Consider the following 26,456-nt stretch of genomic DNA (forward strand, 5'->3'; position numbering starts at 1 on the left):
ATAAACCAGCTGAGTTTAAAGCAATTCTTCAAACCCCTGTATAAAGTATAAGCTCCTGTATAGAAGCATTAACTATGAGCTATATTTGCAGTTGCTGGCTCTGATCCACTTTAGATTTCAGATATTGCATTCAATGCAGCTCAAATTAAGACATTGCATTTGTGTGCATACATTTAATATTTTCTTGTCAAAGTAATCCCATTACAATAATTAGATCAAACCCAACCCCTAGAACAGTGTTTTTCAACCGGTGTGCCGCGAGACATGATCAGGTGTGCCGCGAAGCTCAGCTTCTGAGACCGGAAGCTGAGCTTTATTCTTCGCGCCCAGCTGGAGCTTCCCTGGCAGGGGCGGCAACAAATCTCCTTTGGGGTCCGGCGGGAGGGCACTGGCAGTGGGAACGGGAGGCTGCCAGCTGCAGTGGCCCCGGGCAGTCGCCGGGGAATGGCGGCGGCAAGCAAGAACTCCAGGGCGGAGGCAACGGCAGCGCCCTGCCCAGCTGGAGCTTCCCAGTGGAGGCGGCAACAAGTGTCCTTTCGGGCCCGGCGGGAGGGCAATGGCAGCAGGAACGGGAGGCTGCCGGCTGCAGCGGCCCCGAGCAGTTGCTGGGGGATGGCAGCAGCGAGCAAGAGCTCCAGGGCGGAGCCACCGGCAGCACCCCGCCCAGCTGGAGCTTTCCTGGCGGGGGTGGCAACAATTGTCCTTTGGGGCCCGGCGGGAGGGCAATGGCAGCGGAAACAGGAGGCTGCCGGCTGCATCAGCCCCGGGCACTGTTCCCTGTAGGATGCGCACGCCTGCGCCAGCGCACCCCAAAATGCCCCCCCGTGCACCCTTTTCCAGGGGCGCACAGGGAGCTGCGGCCACCCGCCAGCCTGCCCGATTTCCCTCCGCGCGGCTGGAGACGCGGATCCACCGCCCTCGCCAGCCCAATCTCCCTGCACCCGCTGGGGAGGTGGATTCGCCGTCCCCGCCAGCCCGATTTCCCTCCGGTGGCTGGGGACGCGGATCCACTGCCTTCGCCAGCCCGATTTCCCTCCGCCCGGCTGGGGACGCAGATCTACCGCCCTCGCCAGCCTGATCTCCCTCCGTGTGGGGGGGGCGACGAACTGACGCCCAGGGGCTGTCCGTCCGTGTTGGGTGGTGCAGGGCAGGCACAGGCAACCCCAGGGGAGAACAAGGGAGGGAGAAAAAGGAAAGAGAGAGAAATGGAGGGAGAGAAAATTGAATGAAGGAGGGAGAGGAAGAAAGAGTAAGAGGTAGAAAGGATAGAGAAAAAGGAAGAGAAAGGGAGGGGGAGAAAGGAAAGAGGGAGGAAGGGGGGATAGAAAGAAGATATGAAGGAGGGAGAAAAAGAAAGAGAGATAGAAAGGAAAGAGGGGGAGAAAGGAATGAGAGAGAGAGAAAGAGATAGCAAATGAGAGAGAGAAAGAACAAGAGAGAGAGAGAGAAAGAAAGAGATAGCAAGAGAGAGAGAGAGAAAGATAGCAAGAGAGAGAGAAGATAGCAAGAGAGAGAGAGAAAGAAAGATAGCAAGAGAGACAGAGAGAAAGAGAGATAGCAAGAGAGAGAAAAAGAGAGAGAGAGAGATAGCAAGAGAGAGAGAGAAAAAGATAGCAAGAGAGAAATAGAGAGAGAGAAAGAGAGATGGCAAGAGAGACAGAGAGAAAGAAAGAGAAATAGCAAGAGAGACAGACAGAGAGAAAACAAGAGAGAGACAGAGAGATAGCAAGAGAGACAGAGAGAGAAAGAAAGCAAGAGAGAGAGAGCAAGGGGGGGAAGGAGGGAGAAAGAAACACACAGAGGGAGGGAAGGAGGGAGTGAGAAAGGGAGGAAGGAAGAGAGAAAGAAAGAGGGATACAGAGAGAAAGGAAGGAAGAGAGAGAAAGAGGGAGGGAGAGAGAAATAGAGCGAAAGGGAGGAAGAGAGATTTTTTTGTCCAAACTTTTTTTAGCGCCCCCCCCCCTCTCAATGTACCTCAGGATTTTGAAAATATGAAAAATGTGCCGCGGCTCCAAAGAGGTTGGGAAACACTGCCCTAGAAGATCATTTTTGAAGGTGGGGGGGGGGGGGAGTTTGAACAGGCATTTCAAAATTTAGGTATTACTATAGCTCTTCAATCCCACAAGAACATTTAGAAGTCACCCAAGCTGGATTTAATATTCATTTAATATTCATCATCTTAATATTCAACTTTCTTTAAGCTTGCTTTCATGAAATGAAGGCAGTACAGGAGAATCCCACTTTTTATTTATTTCTTTTTCTTCCTGACCCACCATATTATCTGAAAGCCCTTTAGTTCCCTAAAACTGATTTTTATATAGGAATATAAAGTTGGCAAGAAGCATTCTGCAGAGTTAGCTATTCTTGAACATGAAATTCAGATATTTTCAAACAAGTGAGACAAACTTTAAAAGGAAAAAGGTTTCCCCAAATTACACGTTGGTTGTGAATTACCTGCTGGAGCTGGTAGATTGATTCCTCTAACAATGATTAGATGCATTTCTGTGCTACTGAGGTCTGAAAATATTCTACAAGGCAAGTTAAAAGAATATATGAATGATTCAATTTTCTTCTTTACTTTAAGTTTTCCAAACCAAATGTAACAGAGTTGTCCAAATCCAAATTATGGGGGAAACCATAACATGCTATGGGCACATTAAAGAGAATTGCAGGGAGACTGTCAAGAGAAGATTTGGACACAACATGGATTTAGCTGACAGCTACACAATTTCTTGTAATGCTTCATTCTGCTCCAAGATGGATATTCTAAAAAAATGCAACTTTAAGGTTTAGAAATACCATATTTTTCAGAGTATAAGATGCACATTAATTTTGGGGTAGGAAAACAAAGAAAAAAGGCCTCTGCCTCCCAGCAATTTGCCAAACAGCAAGAGATATACACTGTTTACTGTGTACTTGTGTGCCTGTGTACTTGTGTGCCTGACCCATAGAAATAGCAAAGAAATGGAGAAATGTACATTATGCCAGTATATTAATGCCAGAAAGTTTTCTTAAATGTAATCACGCTAACTCCTCCCAATTATTTAAATAGATCTACTCCAAACATGACTAAGTCAGGGTTTAACTCAGCTGCCTTATCTTAATACTAAAACAGGACACTGTTACGTTTCAGATTATATCTTTACAGATCTTTAAAACTGATGTGGATTTCTAGAAGTGTACATTATTCTCTATTATTTTAAGGAAGGTACAATAGCACTAGGCCTCTTCAGATCAAGCATTTATTTTAAAAAGCTTCATTTTGTTAAGTTGTCAAGAACAGGGGTAGGCAAAGTTGTGGACTTCAACTCTCAGAATTCCTGAGCTCGCATGATTGGCTCAGGAATTCTGGGAGTTGAAGTCCACAAATTGAAAAAACATGTGTTTGTGCATGCTTCTGGACCAATAGGGAAGGTAAGTAGATTTCACCGCTGATTCATACAGTTCATCAAGGTACAGGAACAAGAATTTTATTATTATTACTTACAAACGATAAGCCCTTGGTTATCCATACCTTACAATTTTAAAGGTTCGTTCTTCAAAGTGATGGCTTGGAGGATCTAACCCCTGCTTCTGTGCGAGCTGCAAGATCTCCAGATCCTTTTTACAATGCTGAGCTAGCTTTTCAAACCTGAAACACAGAGTAAGGAAAGGGGATGTAGAGTGGAGGTGAACAATGGAAAACTACATTTTGGAACAGTTTTTTATTTCTTGGCCTGTATTGATAAGCATAGAGTCCCAACTCTCAAATTTCTGGATAGCACTTCAGATAAGATCCTGCTGTTGACAGAAACTAAACGTGATGGTACTAAGGCTGATGAATAACAATCAAAGTGACTCAGACTTTATTACTGATGGATTTGAAAATCATTTAAGGCCAATTCTTTCCACCCAATAGATATATATATAATACCGTACTGGGAATGGAAAAAGCTTGCTTGATAAAGGAAAATATATAAAGCAAAGAGATTATGCAGTCAGTAGCAGGAAATGGATAGCCTTGAAGAAATCTCCTGAAGAAAACTCTAACTGCCCTGATTTGGCAGTGTCGGTCCTAAACTGGTTAGAACTCTGGACATTGAAGTCCACTCAGCTTAAAATTGACAAGTTTGAAAAACACTGTTATAAACTACTTCTCTTAATGGTGCTCAGCTACAGAGTAAGAGAAGTAGTTTATACCAGTGTTTTTCAAACTTGACAATTTTAAGATGAATGGACTTCAGTGTCCAGCGTTCATGCTGGCTGGAGAATTCTGAAAGTTGAACTCCATATACCTTAAAGTTGCCAAGTTTGAAAAATACTAATTTACACAGATGCAGATGCTAGGAATGTAATGCACATGTGAATTAAAATTATTTCAGTATTTATGGAACAACATACAGCCACTAAATACTTTTATATAAGTTACAACCAGTGGTGAAATCCATTTTTTTTACTACTGGTTCTGTGGCTGTGGCCAGGGAAGGATACTGCAAAATCTTCATTCCCTCCCCCCTTGGGGCCAGCCAGAACCAGTTAGGACCTCTGGATTTCACCGCTGGTTACAACACTTAATCTGGGATATTCTGCATTATTGATGGGACCATTTTTCAACAAGCAACTGATAAGAGTTCTCTACAAAACTCTGCTACAGTATTTACTTCAAATCAAATTTCCTGTTAACATTCATTTTATAAGACACTAAAATTATGTATAGATTTATGGAATAGCATGCGGTAATTAAATACATTTTAAACCATCTGTAACATTTATCTGATAAATTAAGACAGGGTTGCAATCAATCAGTTTATTTCAAAAATACCATTTTAATAGAAGTACTAAAAAAACATGCTAAGAACAAAAATTTATTTTATTATAGCACATTTTATTTTTTTCTCAACAGAAAGAAATGCCGCTTTCTGGGAAGAAGATCTGCATACATTTCCTTACAAATCCAGATTAATATGCCAAATACTATGCCCAGTACTCTACAAAGCATAGCGAAAAAAATTATCCTAAACTCCAGATAGAAGACGGAAGAAACAGTTTTCTTCCAAACAACATAAACCAAAACTTACAACAACAAAAAAGAAAATCTACTGCAAGCTCTCCCAAATTACATGCATATTCTCCCCCCAATTTTTAATGTTACCACATATAATAAAATATATTGAACTGCAAACCTACCTTGACGTTTCAGTTACATTTCCCAGATGCATAAATTGTTTGGAATACTGCATACATTTCTATTAATGGAAAGTAGAACAAATGTTTGAAAATGATTTTAAAGTAAATTTATCCAGCTACAAATATTCTCTTTTATTGGTACCAAAAGCATTCCAAAGCAAAGCTGTATGCAAAGACGAAGACCGGTTCTCCTCTGAATGTCACCTTTTTTGCTTCACCGGACTGGAGAGGTGTGAGGTGAGAAAGGATGTGATTCGGATTCCTGAGACTTTCTAGTGAACTACAGTTCTAGCGAACTACATAGAGGTAAGTACTTACCTCGTGCTGGTCTTTCAGGAGATTGATGAGCTGAATGTAAACTTCTTCTACTTTCTGAGAAAGTCTAACATCTTCATGATGTATGAAAATAAAGTCACCCTCGTCATCCGTCGGAGGTGAAGGCAGCTGTACAGCAGAACACAGAACATGTCAGAGACACCCTGGAAAAGGTATTGCTGAAACAAAGAGAGGCCATTCAGAGGAGACAGGAAAAGATTGGGGAGAAAGGGGATATTCTTAGAACAGTGTTTCCCAACCTTGGCAACAAAGAGAGGCCATTCAGAGGAGACAGGAAAAGATTGGGGAGAAAGGGGATATTCTTAGAACAGTGTTTCCCAACCTTGGCAACAAAGAGAGGCCATTCAGAGGAGACAGGAAAAGATTGGGGAGAAAGGGGATATTCTTAGAACAGTGTTTCCCAACCTTGGCAACTTGAAGGTATCTGGACTTCAACTCCCAGAATTCCCCAGCCAGCAAATGCTGGCTGGGGAATTCTGGGAGTTGAAGTCCAGATACCTTCAAGTTGCCAAGGTTGGGAAACACTGTCTTAGAATATCATATTTGATCTCAAGGGTTCACGTCGCACAATATACAGGTAGTCCTTGACTTTTGGCCAGTCGTTTAGTGATGGTTCAAAAGTTACAATACCACCTAAAAGAGTGACTTACAAATGGTCCTTGCACTTAAACAGCTATCACAGTGTTCCCATGGACACAGGATCAAAATTGGGGCTCTTGGCAAACTGGCACATATTTAGGAAGGATGCAGTGCCCCAGGATCATGTGATCTGTTTGCCAGCTGGCTTCTGTTCTGTCTGGGTCCCCCCAGACGCCAACACCAACCAAAAAGAGTATCCAGACACACTGGTAAAAAGCATAGGCAGTTTATATACTGGAAAGCAAACACAGGTAACAAAAACTGTTCTTACAGACAGGAACACGATGCAGTTTCACAGAGGTTTCACGAAGGCCAGGCAATAAAACAGGATTCTTGCTGGCAAAAACAACTCTGGAGATAATAAAACCCACGCCTCCCCCAAGTCTTCCAGGCTTCTAGGCCACAAGCCAAGATCAGAGACGCCAAGAATCGAAGCAAGGTCACAGGACTCCCAGTTGTTGCCAATTCAGGGATGGAAATATCTTTCTAATTGGCCCCTTCTTTGAGCTGCACGTCTCAGCCTCATGTCTATTATAGCCTGTGCGTCTTCATCCAATGAATCCAGGCTACTAGCTGGGGAGAGGCCCCCCCCCAGGGCTCAGGCTGCTCTCCCTCCTCCTCCTCCTGATGTTCCTCTCGCCCGTCTGCCTGGTCCTCCCCCTCCTGGTCACTGTCCTCCTCCTCTGGGCATGGATCCGGCAGAGCTCCAGCTGGTCCCTGAGAAGCCTCAGGCTGAATCACAACAGCTTCTGACAATTAAAGTCATCGAGGGAAGCTGGATGGTTGTACAATTGGGTGCCAATGACTTAACATTAGGCTCACGTAATGATGGAAGTCCCTGTCCCAATTGTAATTAAAGTTGAGGAAAATTTGTATCTGTTTTCTTGGACTAGCATAAAACACCAGGCTGTGGTGCCACACAACACCGAACTGCTTTCAAAGGCCAGTGATACATCTACAAGAATGCTGAGTGAACCCCAGTAAGTGAGGCTATGAGGAACTTTGCCTGCCCCATCTTTCCTAAAGTTTTGCGGATAACTCTATTAGCAATTGGGAAGCAATATTTAGACTGACTCTTGAGTGTGGAAAGGGGAAGGGATGTTTATATTATTCCTTACCTTCTCAGCCCAAAAGGTTTTGAACTAACTCCGTGTCAGGCCGAAGCCTTCATGTGGAGTTAGAGAGTTCGGCCTGTCACAGCACAAGGGGGGATGGGAGGGGTAGTGAGTAGTCAGAGGGGGAAATTACTAGACACAACCAAAGATTCCTTTCTCCGAGCCAAGGTCACTGTTTGTTCTGCCTCAACTGAAGAGAAGAGGAAGTTGATAAGCCCCTGCACACAGACTGGTTCTCATGAGGAACTTGTGGGTGTGGGGGATGTAAGATGAACCTTAACCTAGGTGGGATTCTGGGAAGTATTAGCCGCCCCGAGTCTACGGAGAGGGGCGGCATACAAATCAAATCAAATCAAATCAAATCAAATCAAATCAAATCAAATCATAAATAAATAAATAAATAAATAAATATCAGAATCGGAATGCCAATGGCATAGCCAACATGGTTCTGTTAATAAATCGAGCTCTGATTGAGAGAATTGGACTGGGACTTGATTTATTTCTCAGGTGCTATTTGGAACGCTGACACTCCGTATGTATGACATGGTACATTCGTGAGAACTTGCAAGTAACTGATATTTCAAGAAGCCATGGCTTCAAAAACTCTGAATTATATGAGGATGCTACCATGAAATTACCTCTTTCTTCATCACCCAGTTGAAATATTCAATAAACACGAAGAATAAATTATTTTTTAATAACACCCGTAGACATTCAAAACAGGCTAGTCTTGCTAACCTTTGAAATATCCACCAACTTGCCATTTTTGGCCATCTCAATTTTTGGATCTAAGCTCTTGGCTGTTCTCAGGTAGGCCTTGGCTTGTTCGAGATCATTTTTCTTCTTTGCCTGAATTGCAGCTTTGAGGTATTGCTTTTTTCTGCTTTCTAGAAATTCAAGATGCTCCTTGGCTGAAAGGAAACAAAAAGGTTTCTCAGTTTTAAAAAATATTTCAGGTGCAGATCTGACCCAACCAACAAGCTTTTGTGTTTTTCATTTAATCTCATAGGCAAATACCCAGAAAACCACTGATCAAATGCCATTGTACAAAAAGGCACTGAGGTTTCACTGCACAAGGGTGAGAGTAATTTTATCTTTATGACAGATGACAAATATGTCAAAGCAACCAAGAATATTTTTCACTAATGTATCTTTTACTGTTTCTGGGTTGTTTTTTAAATGTAATTCTTATATTATATTATATTATATTATATTATATTATATTATATGCTGTCTTATTATTGATGTTAGCCGCCCCGAGTCTCCAGAGAGGGGCGGCATACAAATCCAATAAATAAATAAATAAAATAAGATCCTCCAGATTCAAACACTGAACAAGGGTAGCTATCATTGGGTCTCATCTCTGAACTTCCCTGAAGTTTGGAAGACAGCAGGGTTAAACCATCTTTTGTTCCTGGGAATCTGCAACAGATCTAACCATGCTGCAGATTAGGGTGTACAATTTTCTGTTGGTTCCCCCCAGTGGTGAAATCTAAACACTACCAGGCATATTTTGGTGGTCATATGGCTGGGTGGGCGTGGCTTGGTTGTCATGGTCATGTGACCCGATGGGCTCAAAAACCAACTTTCACACATCACACATAAACAACACAAAAGCCACACAACTGACTCATACACAATGCAAAAGCACACAAAATGGCCCCTGCAATAACAAGCAGGAACCTCACAAAACCACAAAGAATTCAAAAACCAATTTTCACACGTCACACACAAATAACACAAAAGCTACACAACTGACTAACAGACAATGAAGAAGCAGCTGGACTTCACACAAAACGGCCCCTGCAACAGGCAGGAACTTAAAGGGTCACAGAAAGCTCAAAAACCAACTTTCACACGTCACACACAAACAACACAAAAGCTATACCACTGACTCCTACACAATATGGTGTAAACAAGAAAAATAATATGACTGCTGGACAGTCAGGTCTTTCTGCAAAACTTACCAGCTGAAGGGAGATGCTCAGTAGATGGAGATTTCTCGGATCTTATTCCAGAGATAGGCAGGGAATGATCTTTCTCTGAAGGGGATTCTTCCTGGATTACAGTAGGTTGCACCACCAGCGGCTGAACAATTTGTACAGGTTTCGTAGGTAGTTGGGTGGGTTTTGGAGCAGCTGGAGCTTCTGTGGAAGATTCACCCTACAAAAATGAAATGCAACAAACAAACAAACAAACAAATAAATAAAAGCCACGTGCATGAAAACTAAATACAGTGGTACCTCTACTTACAAACTTAATTCGTTCCATGACCAGGTTCTTTAGTAAAAAAGTTTACAATGCAATTTTTCCCATAGGAATCAATGTAAAAACAAATAATGCGGGCAATTGGGGAAACCACAGGGAGGGTGGAGGCCCCTGTTTTCTCCCAGGAGATTCCTAGAGAGGCCCCACGGAGGCTTCTCTCTGTCTTTTCCGGTCCTGCTTCCTCCCAGGAGATTCCTAGAGAGGCCCCATGGAGGCTTTTCCCTGACTTTTCTGGTTACAGTTTTGGAGGCTTGGGTTTGTAAGTGGAAAATGGTTCTTGAGAAGAGGCATCACTGCTCTAGACTAACTGGCTCTGTTAAGCTTATATTTATATACCTCATCATCATCATCATGATCTTTGTCATCGGTTCTTTCTCCCTCCTCTTCCATCTTAATCAATGTGTTAGCATTTTCCAGCATTCCAGAAACTGTGCCATGACCATCGATAGGAGATATTCCAGGAATTGGAGGAAATCCTAACAAAATTCAACAAACGGGTCTCAAAATAAGGAAGAAATATAAACCACAAACATTTAAAGAAGTCATGGTTTTAAAAGAGAAAGATTTTAATATTTAAGTTACACTCAAAAGTTTCAAGATCTTAAAAAGTTTGTGGACTACAATGATAATTTAACTCACTGACAAAATAAATACCAACAATTAATAGTATCTCTGGAAAAACTCTGACACAAAAATCCCAGCAATTAAGTTGAAGCTGAAATTTAATTTACTCTAAAGGTAAATATATGAATATTGAAAATCAGAATGATATTCCACATCCATTATATTTATACATAGGACAACTTTCCCATATTAACTGTATGGTTTTAGATATATGGACAGAATGTTGTTCTGTTGCATAATTTTATCCATTTGTACTATAATACTTGTGATCATCCCAGGTAAAAATATTGCAACTTCATCTTCAAACTTTGCAACATAAATGAAATATATAAGCAAAAGTACATTCTCCAGCATTCCATAAATATGTAGGGTTATTCACAGTTCTAATTTCCATAAAATCCAGATGTTCACAATAGTAGAACAGAGGGTTTGATTCGTGATAATAGCAATTTTTACAATTTCTGCCAATACAGTAAGAATAAAGATTCTTAGAGAAGTAAAACTTTTAAGCATTTGCTTGTTGTTAAAACCATTCCCATGATTTAGAAGTGACAACAGGCCATATGTTTCTGCACATTTTGTCATGCTCTCTCAGTCTCACAACAGGGCAGAATCTGCTGAAATATACTTGGCACATAGAAAATTTTCATGCTATGATATTTCTCACCATGTATAACCCTGATAGTTAGCCACTTACCAGGAGGGACTGGTAGTTCAGCAAAATTCACTTTTCTTCCTGCTTTATGTGCTTTTATGGCATCTTGATATTGCTGCAATCAGATAGGTTATTTAGAGAGAGAGAAAATACACATTTATTCCTCATTTGCTCTCAGAAATCAATATACCTATTGAAAATTCTTTTAGAATAAGAGAGAAGAGCATATTTCACAGAGTTGCATGCAAAAATTAGGTATATAAATATGAAATATGTGTTCAGACTGGTAGAAAAATTACATACTGTGTACTGTGTTTTCGTAGAGTTTCTCTTAACCAAACTAAATCAGCTAGCGGTACCTGAACACACTTGTAAGTGGATCACAAGCTTCCTAACAGACAGGAAGCAGCAGGTGAAGCTAGGAAAAATCACATCAGATACATGTACAATTAGCACAGGTGCCCCCCAAGGCTGTGTACTCTCACCACTTCTCTTCTCTCTATACACTAATGACTGCATCTCAAACGATCCATCTGTTAAACTACTGAAGTTTGCAGATGATACAACAGTGATCGGACTCATTCGAGACAATGATGAATCCGCATACAGATGGGAAGTTGAACAACTATCCTTGTGGTGTGACCAGAACAATCTAGAACTGAACACACTCAAAACCGTAGAAATGGTGGTAGACTTTAAGAGAAACCCTTCCACCCTTCCACCTCTCACAATACTAGACAACACAGTATCAACAGTAGAGACCTTCAAGTTTCTAGGTTCTATCATATTTCAAGACCTAAAATGGTCACCTAACATCAAAAACATCATCAAAAAAGCACAACAAAGAATGTTCTTTCTGCGCCAGCTCAGGAAGCTCAAACTACCCAAGGAGCTGCTGATACAGTTCTACAGAGGAATCATTGAGTCTGTCATCTGCACCTCTATAACTGTCTGGTTTGGTGCTGCAACCCAACAGGACCGACAAAGACTTCAGAGGATAATCAGAACTGCAGAAAAAGCAATTGCTGCCAACCTGCCTTCCATTGAAAATATTTACTGACCCCTCACATCCTGGACACAAATTGTTTCAACTCCTACCCTCAAAACGTCGCTACAGAGCACTGCACCCCAAGACAACTAGACACAAGAACAGTTTTTTTCCGAACGCCATCACTCTACTAAAGAAATAATTCCCTCGACACTGTCAGACTTTCTACTAAATCTGCACTTCTATTCTACTAGTTTTTCTCATCATTCCTATCATTCCTATCACCCACTTCCTCCCATGTTGACTGTATGACTGTAACTTGTTGCTTATATCCTAAGATTTTTATTAATATTGCTTCTTCATTGCTTATTTGACCCCTATGACAATCATTAAGTGTTGTACCACATGATTCTTAACAAATGTATATTTTATTTTATGTACGCTGAGAGCATATGCACCAAGACAAATTCCATGTGTGTCCAATCACACTTGGCCAATAAAAATTCTATTCTATTCTATTCTATTCTTATGTAAAAGTTACATGGACATTAGAAATGGGGAACTATTGCTAGCGTGTTAACCTCACCCCTATTTTTGTTTTTACCTTGGCTATTCTCTCGTGCATCCTACTTTTCCGGCCATCACCATTTGCTTTGGCTTGAGCTGCTGCTGATTTGTATTTTTCCAACCTCTGATTCAGAGCTTCTAGCACCGTTTTTGGCTGCTGTTGGGAACCTATGAAATGCATGTAAAAAACATACCATAAGAGCACAATCATGGAATGTGAACCTCTTTTTTTTTGTGGCAATCAAACCAGTATCCCCCCCAAAAAAAGCTAAAAGGAGCTTTAATTTTTTGCAATATGTTTGTTTTAAAGTTGCCCTTAAAGACAGTCATAACAACCACACCCACAGTAACAACAGCGAAGCACTTGTTGTTTGTCATTTTAACACTATAGCTAATTACAGGGCCATATCTGTAATACACCTCTCACCTGGATCTTCATAACCTTGAAAATCTGGTTTAGTTACAAGCTGACAATTTTCCGCAGGTACAGATGGAATTTGGATTGAGGAAATCTGTACGTCTTCTGGACTTTCAAGTTCTGAAAAGAGTGGTTATAAAGACCAAAAAATAATCTGGCTACATTTCATAATAAGCCGGGAAATAGTGAAGTGATAAATTCTGCAGAGAGGGGCGGCATACAAATTCAATAAATAAATAAATAAAATAAATTCAGTTTAATTGGAGCACAATTTAATAATACCCCAAGCAAACAAATCAGTCGTAAGAATGCCACAGATTAAAACAGCCCACTTAAGAGGAATCTACTAAATAACCCAAAATTCCCTTTAACTGGAACGAATTTTAATAATTCGTTCGCTGTCCAAGCAGCTACAACCGCATGGATGCAAAATAGAGGCAATGGCTTATATGTGTTTACAAGGAAAACCAGAAAAGCATATTTATTCAAAACAAAACAGAAATAGAGGCAAGTATCGAGAACACCTGAGGTATGAGATTACACACCTTGAGCACTGAAAAATTAAAGGCATCCAGATTTAGGTTTAAGCATATTCGCAAATAATAATAATATGAATGGTCCACAGCCTACAGTATTGATTTATATATTTTGTTAGATTTATGAGCCGTCCAACTCCAAAATGGACTCTGGGCAGTGGGGTGCTACCGGGGTGGATTCCTCCCCTCTGGTGACACAACAATGGCATGACAGATATGGTTTGCAGGGTGCTGGTCAGTTGGTACCACCATCTTTTTTGGGGAATTTTTGCCGAATTTCTGTTTGGATGGCTTTCCCTCTTCTGCTGCTTGAAAAAGAGCCCTCCCGCCTGCCCCCAGGTTAATATTAACCTTTGTTTCTTTGCCTGAAGCACAGCTGATCAGCTCCTGATCAGAGTCAGGAATTAGCCTGAAACACAGCTGATCAGCTCCTCAGCTGTGTTTCGGGCTAATTCCTGACTCTAAACATGCACGGAAGTGAAATTGCGTGAGCGGAGCTATGCGAACCGGTGGCAAAGGATACCCCCGATACAGTATACAGATAATCCTTGACTTATGACCAACAAGGGAGCAAAACATTTCTGTGCTGAGCTAGACAGCTCAATTGGGCCCTGTTTTATGACATTTTTTGCCTTAGTTGCTAAGTGAATCATGTGTTTGTTATATGAATTAGGTTTCCCCCATTGACTTTACTTGTTGGAAGCCAGCTGCTAAGGTCACAAACGGGCCATCACATGAGCTCAGGGCAATGCAACTGTCATAAATGAAAGCCTGTTGTCTAGAGCCTGAATTTTGATCAACGTGCTGCAACCGTTGTAAGTGTGAAAAATGGTCATAAGCAGTAATGGGCTGCTGTCCCCACGGGGAGGGAGACACAGTGGGGATAGTAAGTTTATGCACTATGTATTGAATCCTTAATAGTTTTTTATTTTCCTTCCTTCTCTAGCACCTTAGCATGATTCTTAATTACTTTTAAAATAGGAAATAATTAAATAGTATGTTTTTACCCATAAATGTTTTAATCATTTAAATCATTATCTAGAACTGACCTTTTATAGCAATTAAAGAAAATTGAGCTATTTGCCTAATCTGTTATCATACTGAACCTTGCAGGTTCAGTACAAAACCTTAAAATGTTACTATGCTCCTCAACAAATAATGCCGTCTATCGTTTGTCCTTTTTGCGGCTATTCAAATAATGTGACTTAATCAACTGAAAGAGTCCAAGCACCTATTTGAAAACTTATCTTGGTTGGTAAGCCAATCTCACCCAGTCACATGACCTTTAAGCCACCCACAGTCACATGAGTGTCAAGCCACTCCCATCTGGTTACATGGATGGCAAGCCACTCCTACTCGGTTACATGACCATCAAGCCACACCCACAAAATAATCCACTCCCACAGTGTGGCAGTAAAAATTTTGGTAGCCCATTATTGGTCAGAAGACACATTTTTCAGTGCCATTGTAATTTGGAATGCTCATTAACAATAGTTGTAGTTCAAGGACTACCTGTTGTGCAACCGACATTAATTGTGTTCCAAAATAAAGAGGTCTGAGAATCATGTAGAACTTTTTGCAAGTCTTATAAGGACCTGTGTGCGATGTTTACAGAGTAACCTAATAAAAAAGATGAAAAACATCGTATTTGCTTCCAGAGTCAATTTTTAGGGACTGGAAAACAAACCTTAAGGTCTGAAAAATGTTAAACCTGAAAATTCAGAGCCTCAATACTCTTGGGGTTTGTATACCAGTGTATCAGAAGGTTTTTGGCTGCAAAGAGGCCTACTGTGTGCAATGGGGTTGATATTCCTGGAGGCGTCTGTAATATGGCAAATGATTTAGCTTAACTAGATACCGTAAGTGGTCAAAGCAATGGAAACTTCAGTGTAATGTTTCCAAATGTAAAATAATGCACTTGGGCAAAAGGAATCCTCAATCTGAGTATTGTATTGGCAGTTCTGTGTTAGCAAAAACTTCAGAAGAGGATTTAGGGATAGTGATTTCTGACAGTCTCAAAATGGGTGAACAGTGGAGTCAGGCGATAGGGAAAGCAAGTAGGATGCTTGGCTGCATAGCTAGAGGTATAACAAGCAGGAAGAGGGAGATTGTGATCCTGCTGTATAGAGCGCTATATTCCACATTTGGAATACTGTGTTCAGTTCTGGTGACCTCACCTACAAAAAGATATTAATAAAGACGGGCCACAAAAATGGTGGAAGGTCTTAAGCATAAAACTTATCAGGAAAGACTTAATGAACTCATTCTGTAGTCTGGAGGACAGAAGGGAAAGGGGGGACATGATCAAAACATTTAAATATGTTAAAGGGTTAAATAAGGTTCAGGAGAGAAGTGTTTTTAATGGGAAGGTAAACACAAGAACAAGGGGGCACAATCTGAGGTTAGTTGGGGGAAAGATTAGAAGTAACGTGAAAAAATATTATTTTACTGAAAGAGTAGTAGATCCTTGGAACAAACTTCCAGCAGACGTGGTTGGTAAATCCACAGTAACTGAATTTAAACATGCCTGGGATAAACATATATCCATCCTAAGATAAAATACAGGAAATAGTATGAGGGCAGACTAGATGGACCATGAGGTCTTTTTCTGTCATCAATCTTCTATGTTTCTATGTTTCTATTACTGTCATTCTTCATACTTTATCCAAGAAGAAAGAAATCATTTCTTACTTTCCAGGGCAGGAGGCATATCCCTGAGATCTACAGGCTGCCCATTATCCAAGGCTTCTATAACCAGGCTAAATTTCTGAAATATAAAAATAACATTTCATAAGGTTAAAAGATCTAAAATAATTTTTACCAAACAATTCACAAGGCAGTAATTTCACATAGGACCCCAAAATATTTTCAGAATCCTAAAGATGTAGGATTTAAAGTAAAACATTATTGAACTTCTACTCTTCTGAGTGACAAAAAAATATAACGCTTTAAAAAATCAGAACAGAAAACAATATGGGTTTTTAAAAACTCAATAAATTTCACAATTGGCCTGAAGTCTTATCTAACTGTTGAAATCGGGGAAGAATGTAAGATTCAAAAGCCCGACACAAATTCTGGTTTGACAGAGCTGTCTTGATTTGTAAAAAACGAAGCCTCACCTTCCCAGTCCTCATATATTCTTTTGCCTTCTCAAGGTCACCTTTCTGCTTAGCTTTCAATGCGGCTAATTTGTACTCCTTCTCTCTCGTCACAAGCAGTGCCCGTGTGTCAAGATGTTTGGAATCTGAACAACATAATAAAGTCAGCCAATAAAACATCTCCTATAGAAGAATAACCATTTTTGGCCCTCGCCCCCAAAATCTGGAATAGGAAAAGCAGGAATGTGCTTATTTTGGAACATCTTGTACGTAGAATGGATTCCCAATGAAAAAGCATCAACTATAAAAGTACTTACTGCTTTCCAAAGTAGCTTTCGTTCCTAGGGCATCTGTGTTCACATCATGATCCTGGACAGCAATTCTGTTTACAGACAGCTGCTGATCACTGGGATCTGTTAATTTATTGGCTGCTGAGAGGCTTTCTGTTCCTTCCTCCTCAGGTGAAGTTACTTCATCTTGATCAGTTGAGCTTGTAGGCAAGTCACTGTGAGGCGTGACCAGTGGCACAGGCAAAGAACTCTTCCCAGATGCCACAGGCGGTGGTATTTCTTCCTCATTCACTTTTTTGCCATTCTTCAACGCAGTCAGCATGGATTCCAGTGTCTAGCAATAATTGCAAGGTAATGACAAATGCTAATCTTAACAATTCTTTACATATACAGTACCCTAATCAACCTTATTTATCACAGCCGTACACAACATATGCAGCAGAGCTAATAAAAGGAACATATATTTTAAAGCATCTCAAAACAATTGTAAAAATGTGTAGTTACAAATTAAGGAAATTAACCAACCCCTCCCCATTCAGGATTTAATTACATGGAATTTAAACTGATGCAAATACTCTGTTATATTTGTTTTAAGTTCTGATTTAGCCATGAGGAAAATATTGATTTGAATCGCTTGTTCTAACACTCTTTGGAGCCATAAAACTTAAAAATAATTTTTTACACAAATTGGATTAAAAGTCTGTCCAAGGCCAGCAGCTGCAGGATCACAGCTCATAGAAACATAGAAGACTGATGGCAGAAAAAGACCTCATGGTCCATCTAGTCTGCCCTTATACTATTTCCTGTATTTTATCTTACAATGGATATATGTTTATCCCAGGCATGTTTAAATTCAGTTACTGTGGATTTACCAACCACGTCTGCTGGAAATTTGTTCTAAGGATCTACTACTCTTTCAGTAAAATAATATTTTCTCATGTTGCCTTTGATCTTTCCCCCAACTAACTTCAGATTGTGTCCCCTTGTTCTTGTGTTCACTTTCCTATTAAAAACACTTCCCTCCTGAACCTTATTTAACCCTTTAGAAGGGAAGTGTTTCCCTCCTAAGCTCAAACTTCTTATGTGAAAAGTACTGAAATCAAGTACTGAAATCAGATACTAGCCCCATTAATTTTTATAGCAACAACCAAACAAGTAAGAGTTGTTGGCAGGCAACTGAAATGCCTAGGTGTTACATTTCCTGAATGGATATTTAAGATTGCTCTGTGAGATTCTCACATTTTCAACACTGTCTTGGGTCATGGTACTGGTATGAAGTACTGACAACTAGAAAAATATTCCCAATTTACATACAATCCATTTGTTGATGCATGATTATGCAGGCCTATGTGTCTCCCCATAGTACAGCCTTATAACACTTTGCTGTTTTGTCAATTTTACTGGCTCCCAGTTGGCTTCTGGGCATAAATCAAGGTGTTAGTTGTTGCCTTTAAAACCCTAGAAGGCATGGAGCCAGGTTAGTTGAATGGCTGCCTCTCCTCAATAGCTTCTGGCCATTTCACCAGACTTGGCAGAAGAGCATGGTCCCATTAGTGCAACACTGTCACTGGGTGGGTATTAGGAAGCATCCTTCTCTGTTATGGCATCTGTCCTGGGGACCAACTCCCTGTGATACAAGAAGTCCCTAAGGACCTTCCAAAGGCTGCAAAGACTTGGCCATTTCCCTAGGCACCATGACTGTGGTGCCAATGGAGCTCTGATGTAGATGTTACTGGATCTCCTATGTTGCTAGTGAAAATTTTTAGTATTTTTTATGTAATGGGTTATGATTTTGTTTACCACCTAGAGTATCTTTTGTAGATAGACAGCTAGATACCTAATTACATAAATCACATCTGCAGGTTTTAAATAACTAATAATCAGTAGAAAGACATTTCCACTCTCTTCTCAGTTACATGTGTATCAGTTCTCTTAATATATCCCCATCAACATATTTGGGAGTTTCTAAATTATCAAAAAATATAAATTTTAACAAATCAATTAAAGCAGAAGTGTTCTTTTTATAATTTTATACTTTAGTTTGTAACACTTGGCTAAAAATACATATAAACTATTCAAATTCAAGACAAATGTTTAACATTTACCCTGTTAATTTTGGATTCTATTTTCCCCATATAGACACTCTGATTCTTTTACACATAACCTACATTGTGCCTTTTACAATTATTTTTAAAGCTTAGCTAAATATCTATAATTATTTATTAAACTTAGCTTTCTAAAGAAGGTATACCTGAATAAATCATTGCCTAAGATACTTTGATTTTAATTTATGCAAACAAATTATGAGAACCAAATTTAATCTGTACAAAATTGTAACAGAATATGATTAGCATCTACATCAAGGATCCCCAAACTATGCTGGCTGGAGAATTCTGGGAGTTGAAGTCCACAAGTCTTAAAGTTGCCAAGTTTGAAGAGCTCTGATTCACATGAAGCTCTCTCCTCAGCACATTCTATGGCACTCCTGGATTATTTGAACAATTCCTCCCCACGAAAAATGCAGCACTTCAGTTAATAACCCAACATACCTTGAGACCTCGCTCGTACCGTCGCACTTTGGCATTCTCACCAGCCTCCTTTGCGTTCAATATTGCTGTCTTATAAATAGCTATCCTGTCTTCTACCGTTTTCTGCAATCCACTGGAAACAACAGGAGTCATCTTGAAGAAGAAAATAAAAGAGAAAATAAAAGGAGACAAAATAAGATCAAACAGGCCACTCAAGCATCCGTACGAAACTGCTACTTCAAACATGGACAGCTTGGACATCAGACTTAAAACCAAGGACCTCCAACAGAAGAGTATTTGTGTCTCAGCACCTCTGGCCTTTTGCCCAGAGAAGCAGCAGAGAGGTGGGTGGGGTACCTCCGGAAATTATGCAGACACAGGGCAACTGTAGGGAGAACTTGAGGAGTTGGAAGTCTGAACCATTTCAGGGAAAGGCTGGATAGACAGTTATTTAGAGTATAAAGGGACTACTCTCTCCTGTAGAAATGAGGATGCAGTTCTTAACATTATGGCTACTTATAAAATTATTTTCTTCTACTCAAGCACTATATTCAGTCATCCAAGAAGAACCGGTAGCAATAACAAACATTCTGCCAAGAGACCAGTTCTTCCTGATTCGCCTGAACTGGTAGCGACCCGCTTGTAACATCACATATCTTCAAATCTTCGAGACCGCCTTCTGCCGCACGAATCCCAGCAGCCGGTTAGTTCCCACAGAGTTGGCCTTCTCCGGGTCCCATCGACTAAACAATGTCGGCTGGCGGGACCCAGGGGAAGAGCTTTCTCTGTGGCGGCCCCGACACTCTGGAACCAGCTCCCCCCCCGGAGATTAGGATTGCCCCCACCCTCCTTGCCTTTCGTAAACTCCTTAAAACCCACCTCTGCCGTCAGGCATGGGGGAACTGAGACATCTCCCCTTGCCTATGTAGTTTTATGTATGGTATGTTTGTGCGTATGCTTTTTAAATAATGGGGCTTTTAGACTTTTAGTATTATATTTGTTATTTTAGACTTTTAGTATTAGATTTGTTACTGTATATTGTTTTATCACTGCTGTGAGCCACCCCAAGTCTGCGGAGAGGGGCGGCATACAAATCTAATAAATCAAATCAAATCAATATGCAGAAGCTTAATTTCCACACAGTGCATGGGGCTACCATCTTGTTTTTGCCTTTTTTAAAATTATTTTTTTTCTGATTTTTTACACTGCATGTGCAAAGTGTACATGCCCCCACATGGCATGGGAGGAAGTGAACCAGCAGCAAGGTAAGTTAGAATCCATGCCTGCAAGAGACTGATAGTCTAAGAAAATGTCAGTTCACTGCTTATCATCAAAACTGATAGCAAACATATCTCACAGGATAGTTTCAAAGGGAAAACCACCCCTAGAGAGAAAACACATGAACAGTAGAGACTGGCCTGAGATGATAATCTTTATTTATATTGCCCGCAGACTGCTTGCAAGCTGACATCTTAAGAAGTCTTTGTTTATACTAATTTGCAACCTCCCCAAAGATGTGCTCTAAATACACTATTCAGATAGCACTGCTTTTTATTATTCTCTCCTTTGAAAATGTTAATGATCTTTGAAACTGCCTTAGAACAAATGCCAAAGGCCACAACAAGGCTATCTTCCAGCTCACAAGGCAGAATTCTTTTAAAAAGGAACAGAAAACCTCTCGCCCTTCAGATATGTTAGACTGTAACTCAGTTAGCCAAAGCAAAAATGCCCAATAACTGAAAACAATGAAAATGGTATGCAAGGATTGGGAATGCATTTATGATATGAATACCCTGAACAATCCTGGTCCTAGAAAGCCTAGAACTAAGATGCCTTAAACATGATCTAAGTATTGCCCACAAGATCATGTGGGCAACTACTTCAGCTTCAACCACAACACAAGAGCACGCAACAGATTTAAACTTAATATTAACCGCTCTAAACTTGATTGTAAAAAATATGACTTCAGTAACCGAGTTGTCGAAGCGTGGAACTCATTACCGGACTCCATAGTGTCATCCCCAAGCCCCCAACACTTTACCCTTAGATTATCTATGGTTGACCTATCCAGATTCCTAAGAGGTCAGTAAGGGGCAAATACAAGTGCACTAGAGTGCCTTCCGTCCCGTCCTATTGCTCTCCTATATCTCCTATTCCTTTCTTCTATTCCTATATCTCTTCTTCTATTCTTTCATTGATATGTTCTATTACTATACCTTCTTTTCTATTCTTTCATAGATATATTTTACTATGAGTATCTCCTCTATAACCTTCATCATGTATTTTACTATGAGTATATATATATATATATATATATATATATGTACACCCACTAAAACTCTCATTGTGCATTGGACAAAATAAATAAATAAAAATAAATAAACTTGGGGTAATACCAGACGATTATATTGTTCCTTTCAGCCGGAGTTACCTGTGTCTGCATATCAGTGGGATGCTCTGTGGTTATAGGAGACGTTTCTATTGTTTCTGTGTCTTTCTCTCTGGTTTCTTCTCCATGTTCTTCTCCCAGGACTTCCTGTAATTCTGCCTAGAATAAGGATCATGGCAGTTATTGCTACAAAATAGCTATTTCCGTTCCATGTTAAAATGAACTACAGAAAATTTAATGTATCTTTCCATAATTAGTGCTCCATAATTCCTAAGATCCAACCCCCCCCCCCTAATTAATGCCAATCTGCTTGCCATTGAATACCTGTATACTGCACGAGTCAAAAAGAGGGCAGTGAAAATATTTACTGACCCCTCGCATCCTGGACACAAACTGTTTCAACTCCTACCCTCAAAACGTCACTACAGAGCACTGCACACCAAGGCAACTAGACACAAGAACAGTTTTTTCGCCAAACGCCATCACTCTGCTAAACAAATAATTCCCTCAACTATTTACTAAGTCTGCACTACTGTTACTACCAGTTTTTGCTCATCATTCCTATCACCCATTTCCTCCCACTTATGACTGTATCTTGTTGCTTGTATCCTTAAGGTTTTTATTAATATTGTTTCCTCATTGCTTATTTGACCCCATGACAATCATTGTGTTGTACCTTATGATTCTTGACAAATGTATCTTTTCTTTTATGTACACTGAGAGCATAAGCACTAAAGACAAAGTCCTTGTGTCTGCAATCACGCTTGGCCAATAAAGAATTCTATTCTACTCTATATCATATACAGGTAATTCTTGACTGATGACCAACCATTTAGTGACCATTCAAAACCACAATGGCACTGAAAGAAATGGCTTACAGCCTGTTTTCAGACTTACAACTGGTTAAGGAACCCCACGGTCACGTGATCAAAATTTGGGTACTTGACAAGCAGCATGTATGTACAATGGTTGCAGAAACCAGGGGTCATGTGATTACCATTTGCAACCTTCCCAGCTGGCTTCTGACAAGCAAAATCAATGGGGAAAAGCCAGATTCACTTAATGACCAAATAGCTTGTTTAACAATGGCAGTAATTCACTTAACACCTATGGCAGAAAGGTCATAAAATGAGGCATGGCTCAATTAACTGCTTTGCTCAGCAATGGAAAAATCTTGTAACGGTTGTTAAGTTGATAACTACCGCGTTTCCCCGAAAATAAGACCCTGTCTTATATGTTTTTGAAACCTGAAATAAGTGCTTGGCTTATTTATTAGGGGATGGCTTATTTTGGGGAAAATATTGTACTTTTAATGTGAAACTAATTAAATCAACTACCATAGTTAAAAATTATTTTAGTTAAAACTTTGGCATAGGAGGAAAGAGAGAAGCATTCTGGAGTTATTATTTTTTCTAAGTTCAGTGAAATGTGTTATTTAAAGGCATCTAATAGATTTTTCACTAAATTATGAACCCCTGCAACACATTCCTTTATGAATGCTAATCACAACCAACAAAATTACGTACCACAATTCAGCACACAGAAAGAATTTCCCCTGCATTAATTGTATATACGTAATGTCAAACAGAAGCTTGGCTGCAAAAAAATTTAACTGTAGAAAAATTATTTCTTAAAATTGCAGCTAAGAACTGTTTTTCTTTTCTTTCAAATTCTACAGTAGGCTCTCAATCATGGTAAAATTATGTCATCTTGCCTACATCTTTTCTTCAGAATCTTGAGTAATATTTTAATTTGTTGTAGACATATTAAGTATGGAAAAAAGTTTCAGAACAACACTACTTGCAAATTTTCAATTTTCTAGACTTCTGCATCCCTACTATCTTCTGCAGACATGAAAGGGTAGCAAAGTTTGTTTCATATCATTAAGATGTGTTTGTTTATTATGAAACCAACAAGAAATATTTCTCCTTTAAAAAAATATCAAGAAATCAATTTATTATTCCTACAGTACACAGGATATTATATATTTCTATTGTACATATACCTGTTTTTCACTGACTCCCAAAAACACCATTTCAGACAACTAATTTGATGTGATTCAGTAGAATGTTTTAATACCATAGCTTAAAACAAACTAGAATTTCTTGCATTTCCCTCTTAATACTCCTCAAATGCAACATTTGAGGCAATAAGTACATATTATCATATCCAATCTTTCTTATAAGCATCCTGGTAAATTCTCAATGAATTGGGCTTCAATTCCCATAGTTTTTCCAACCAACATGACTGCTTTCTCTTCTGGCTGCAGAATATAGGATTCGAAGTTTAATTCTGCCTGAGAAAAATGGTATGAAATGATGGTTCCTCTTTAGAACTAGAGGGGGGGAAAGCAGTCTTCCAGCAGACTCCCATATATACCAAAAGTTCGGTATCTTCCTCCAGACCTTCATCATCATCATCATCCATGTCCTTCATGCACTCAGCAGCCATCTTTTCTATATGGCCCATGGGCAAAGGGGCTGCAGAAAATTAAAATAAAAAATCTTAAGGAAAGGAATTCAACATGTATAGTTACAAAGGTAATTCCCATAAATAAAAGGAAGAAGGGAAAGATCCACAAAACAGCAGTTAAAATATGGTACCCAAGCAAATGATCTTAAGCTTTTCTTGTTTGTCAGCAAAATTCCTTACATTTTCCTTTCGGTTTGGTTTTTCCAGTAGGCAAATTCTCTCCAGTAATAGCTGCTAGCTCAGCTTCTAGATCCCCATCATCGTCTTCTAGATCTAGTATCATCTCTGCAGGATTGAACTCTATAAAAAGACCCAGCTGTTGACAGGAAAATAACAGGATTATAATCCATGTTACACAAATGTCTATGCAAGATATATTGGTAGCACTGCTTCTAACCCATTTCATCCAATACTGGCATACATTTCAGGATAACAAACATTATCTGCTTAGAGAGTTCTATGACATTTTATAGTAACATGAACTCTACATTGAGATTTGAAAGATATCATATTTTAATACTGACCTTTCTAGGAACCAAAAGCAATGTATACTTTCTTCTCCAATCATATTCTGTAAGTACAACTTAAACTACCATATTTTTTTAAAGTATAAGATGCACCGTTCCCCACTAAAAGAGGCTGAAAATTTGAGTGCATCCTACGCTCCCAATGTAACTTTTTCAGAAGCTTTTTTCCCCAGCCCTAACAAGATGCTAACAATTTTCCAGCTCTTACAAGCTTGCAGGCTCTTTTTGATTGCTAATCACTCTGAATATTTTTTCCAGCCCCAAGTCTTTGCAGGTTTTTTTAATTGCTAATTGCTCCAAAGAATAGTTAATAACAACAACAACAACAACAACAACAACAGCAACAACAACAGAGTTGGAAGGGAACTTGGAGGTCTTCTAGTCCAATCCCCTGCTTAGACAGGAAACTCTATACTTCAGACAAATGGTTATCCAACATCTTCTTAAAAGCTTTCAATGTTGAAGTATTCACAACTTCTGGAGGCAAGCTGTTCCCAATCGGGTTTCTTTGAGTTCCACAGTTAACTCAATTTTTCCCCCAGTCCTAAAACTTTGCAGGCTTTTTTTCGTTGCTAATCACTCTGAATAAGATTTTTTAAAGCCTTAACCAGGGGATAAAATAATGTGCTGAAATTGACCAGACTAAAGCAGTGTTCCCTCTAATTTTTTTTTTGGGGTGGGCGGAAAAGTATAGTGTCTGAGCGGCAGTCCCTTTGGGACTGGGCGGCACAGAAATAATAAATAAATAAATAAATAAATAAATAAACAAACAAACAAACAAACAAACAAAAAACCCACCCTGTTTTGCCTCAGAGAATTTCAAAATAAAATACTGTACTGTGTGTCTATAACAGTGAGCTCATAATAGGGCAACTCTATCAATATCAAAATGCCACTTAAATAGTTGAGCTAGTTTCAAACTAGATTTTGATTTTTTTTCTCTCTTCCTTACTCCCATTCTTTTTCTTTCTCTTTTCCTTTCTCTCTTTTTTCTATCTGTTTCTCTCTCTTCCTCTCTTCCTCTCTCTCTCCTTCCCTCTCACTCTTTCCCTCTCGGCTTCTGGGCAGGTTTGGAAAACTCTGAGTTGATGATGATTTTTAAGTGAGCGATTGCTCACTGCTCATCTTAGAAGGAACTATGGACTAAAGATGCTAGCCAGATGAATACCTCATAGGCAGATTTTCCTATTTTCCGCCCTAAAAACGAAAGTGCATCTTATACTCTGAAAAATATGGTAAGAGATAATATTTGACCCCAAATTATCCATTTATGGCAAGTGATAATTTGGGCTTAAAATTCTTAAAATTCTTTAATCCAAATGTTCCTTAAAAGAATGAAGAAATGTGCGGTTTATTCTGGATTATTTAACACACATACTATAATCTGGCACCTTGTCCAAAATGTACCATTAAATACTAATGTTATATAGTCTACTATGTTATATAAAGCAAAGAGAATAACATTATTATCTGCTTCTTTCCTAGGACCACAAAGGAAAAGGAAGTTCAAAAATATATTACGTGGTTAACATTTTACAAAACAATATTTGTACTAAATTAACCCAACACTTCTGTGTTCTGGAAACTACACAAAAGGAACTGCGGAACTCAAAAATAAGGCAATTGAACTATATATTCCTCCTGGAACCAGACTTCATTCATTATGGCAAAGGACAGGGATAAGCTATTCTCCAGATACTGGGACTACAATTTCCACAGTTAGTTGGAATTGGTCTTTCATATTCTATGAAATGTTTTATAATATAAACAGTCTAGATTCCATTCATTTTTAACATTTATATTTTAAGTAAAAATAAAAATGCCAAGTTTGGGAAACTAA

At 39.4% G+C, this 26,456-nt stretch overlaps 1 protein-coding gene across 5 annotated transcripts in view; it reads right to left on the reverse strand.

The window, feature by feature from the left end:
* Positions 1 to 26,456, reverse strand: part of CC2D1B (coiled-coil and C2 domain containing 1B) — a 38,391-nt gene that overhangs the window by 7,523 nt on the left and 4,412 nt on the right. For all 5 annotated transcript variants that reach the window (XM_070745873.1, XM_070745872.1, XM_070745875.1 and 2 more), the window contains 17 exons: positions 24,270 to 24,405; positions 23,997 to 24,097; positions 21,660 to 21,776; positions 19,250 to 19,381; positions 16,728 to 17,034; positions 16,432 to 16,556; positions 16,004 to 16,079; positions 12,786 to 12,896; positions 12,396 to 12,526; positions 10,846 to 10,918; positions 9,861 to 10,000; positions 9,224 to 9,419; positions 7,995 to 8,167; positions 5,485 to 5,610; positions 5,167 to 5,225; positions 3,515 to 3,631; positions 2,455 to 2,528 (listed from right to left, as the gene is read on the reverse strand). In XM_070745873.1, coding sequence (XP_070601974.1) covers positions 2,455 to 2,528; positions 3,515 to 3,631; positions 5,167 to 5,225; positions 5,485 to 5,610; positions 7,995 to 8,167; positions 9,224 to 9,419; positions 9,861 to 10,000; positions 10,846 to 10,918; positions 12,396 to 12,526; positions 12,786 to 12,896; positions 16,004 to 16,079; positions 16,432 to 16,556; positions 16,728 to 17,034; positions 19,250 to 19,381; positions 21,660 to 21,776; positions 23,997 to 24,097; positions 24,270 to 24,405 — 2,194 coding nt within the window. The remainder of the gene's footprint in view (positions 1 to 2,454; positions 2,529 to 3,514; positions 3,632 to 5,166; positions 5,226 to 5,484; positions 5,611 to 7,994; positions 8,168 to 9,223; positions 9,420 to 9,860; positions 10,001 to 10,845; positions 10,919 to 12,395; positions 12,527 to 12,785; positions 12,897 to 16,003; positions 16,080 to 16,431; positions 16,557 to 16,727; positions 17,035 to 19,249; positions 19,382 to 21,659; positions 21,777 to 23,996; positions 24,098 to 24,269; positions 24,406 to 26,456) is intronic.

The sequence above is a fragment of the Erythrolamprus reginae genome, chromosome 3, assembly GCF_031021105.1.
Source record: "Erythrolamprus reginae isolate rEryReg1 chromosome 3, rEryReg1.hap1, whole genome shotgun sequence".
NCBI lineage: Eukaryota > Metazoa > Chordata > Lepidosauria > Squamata > Dipsadidae > Erythrolamprus > Erythrolamprus reginae.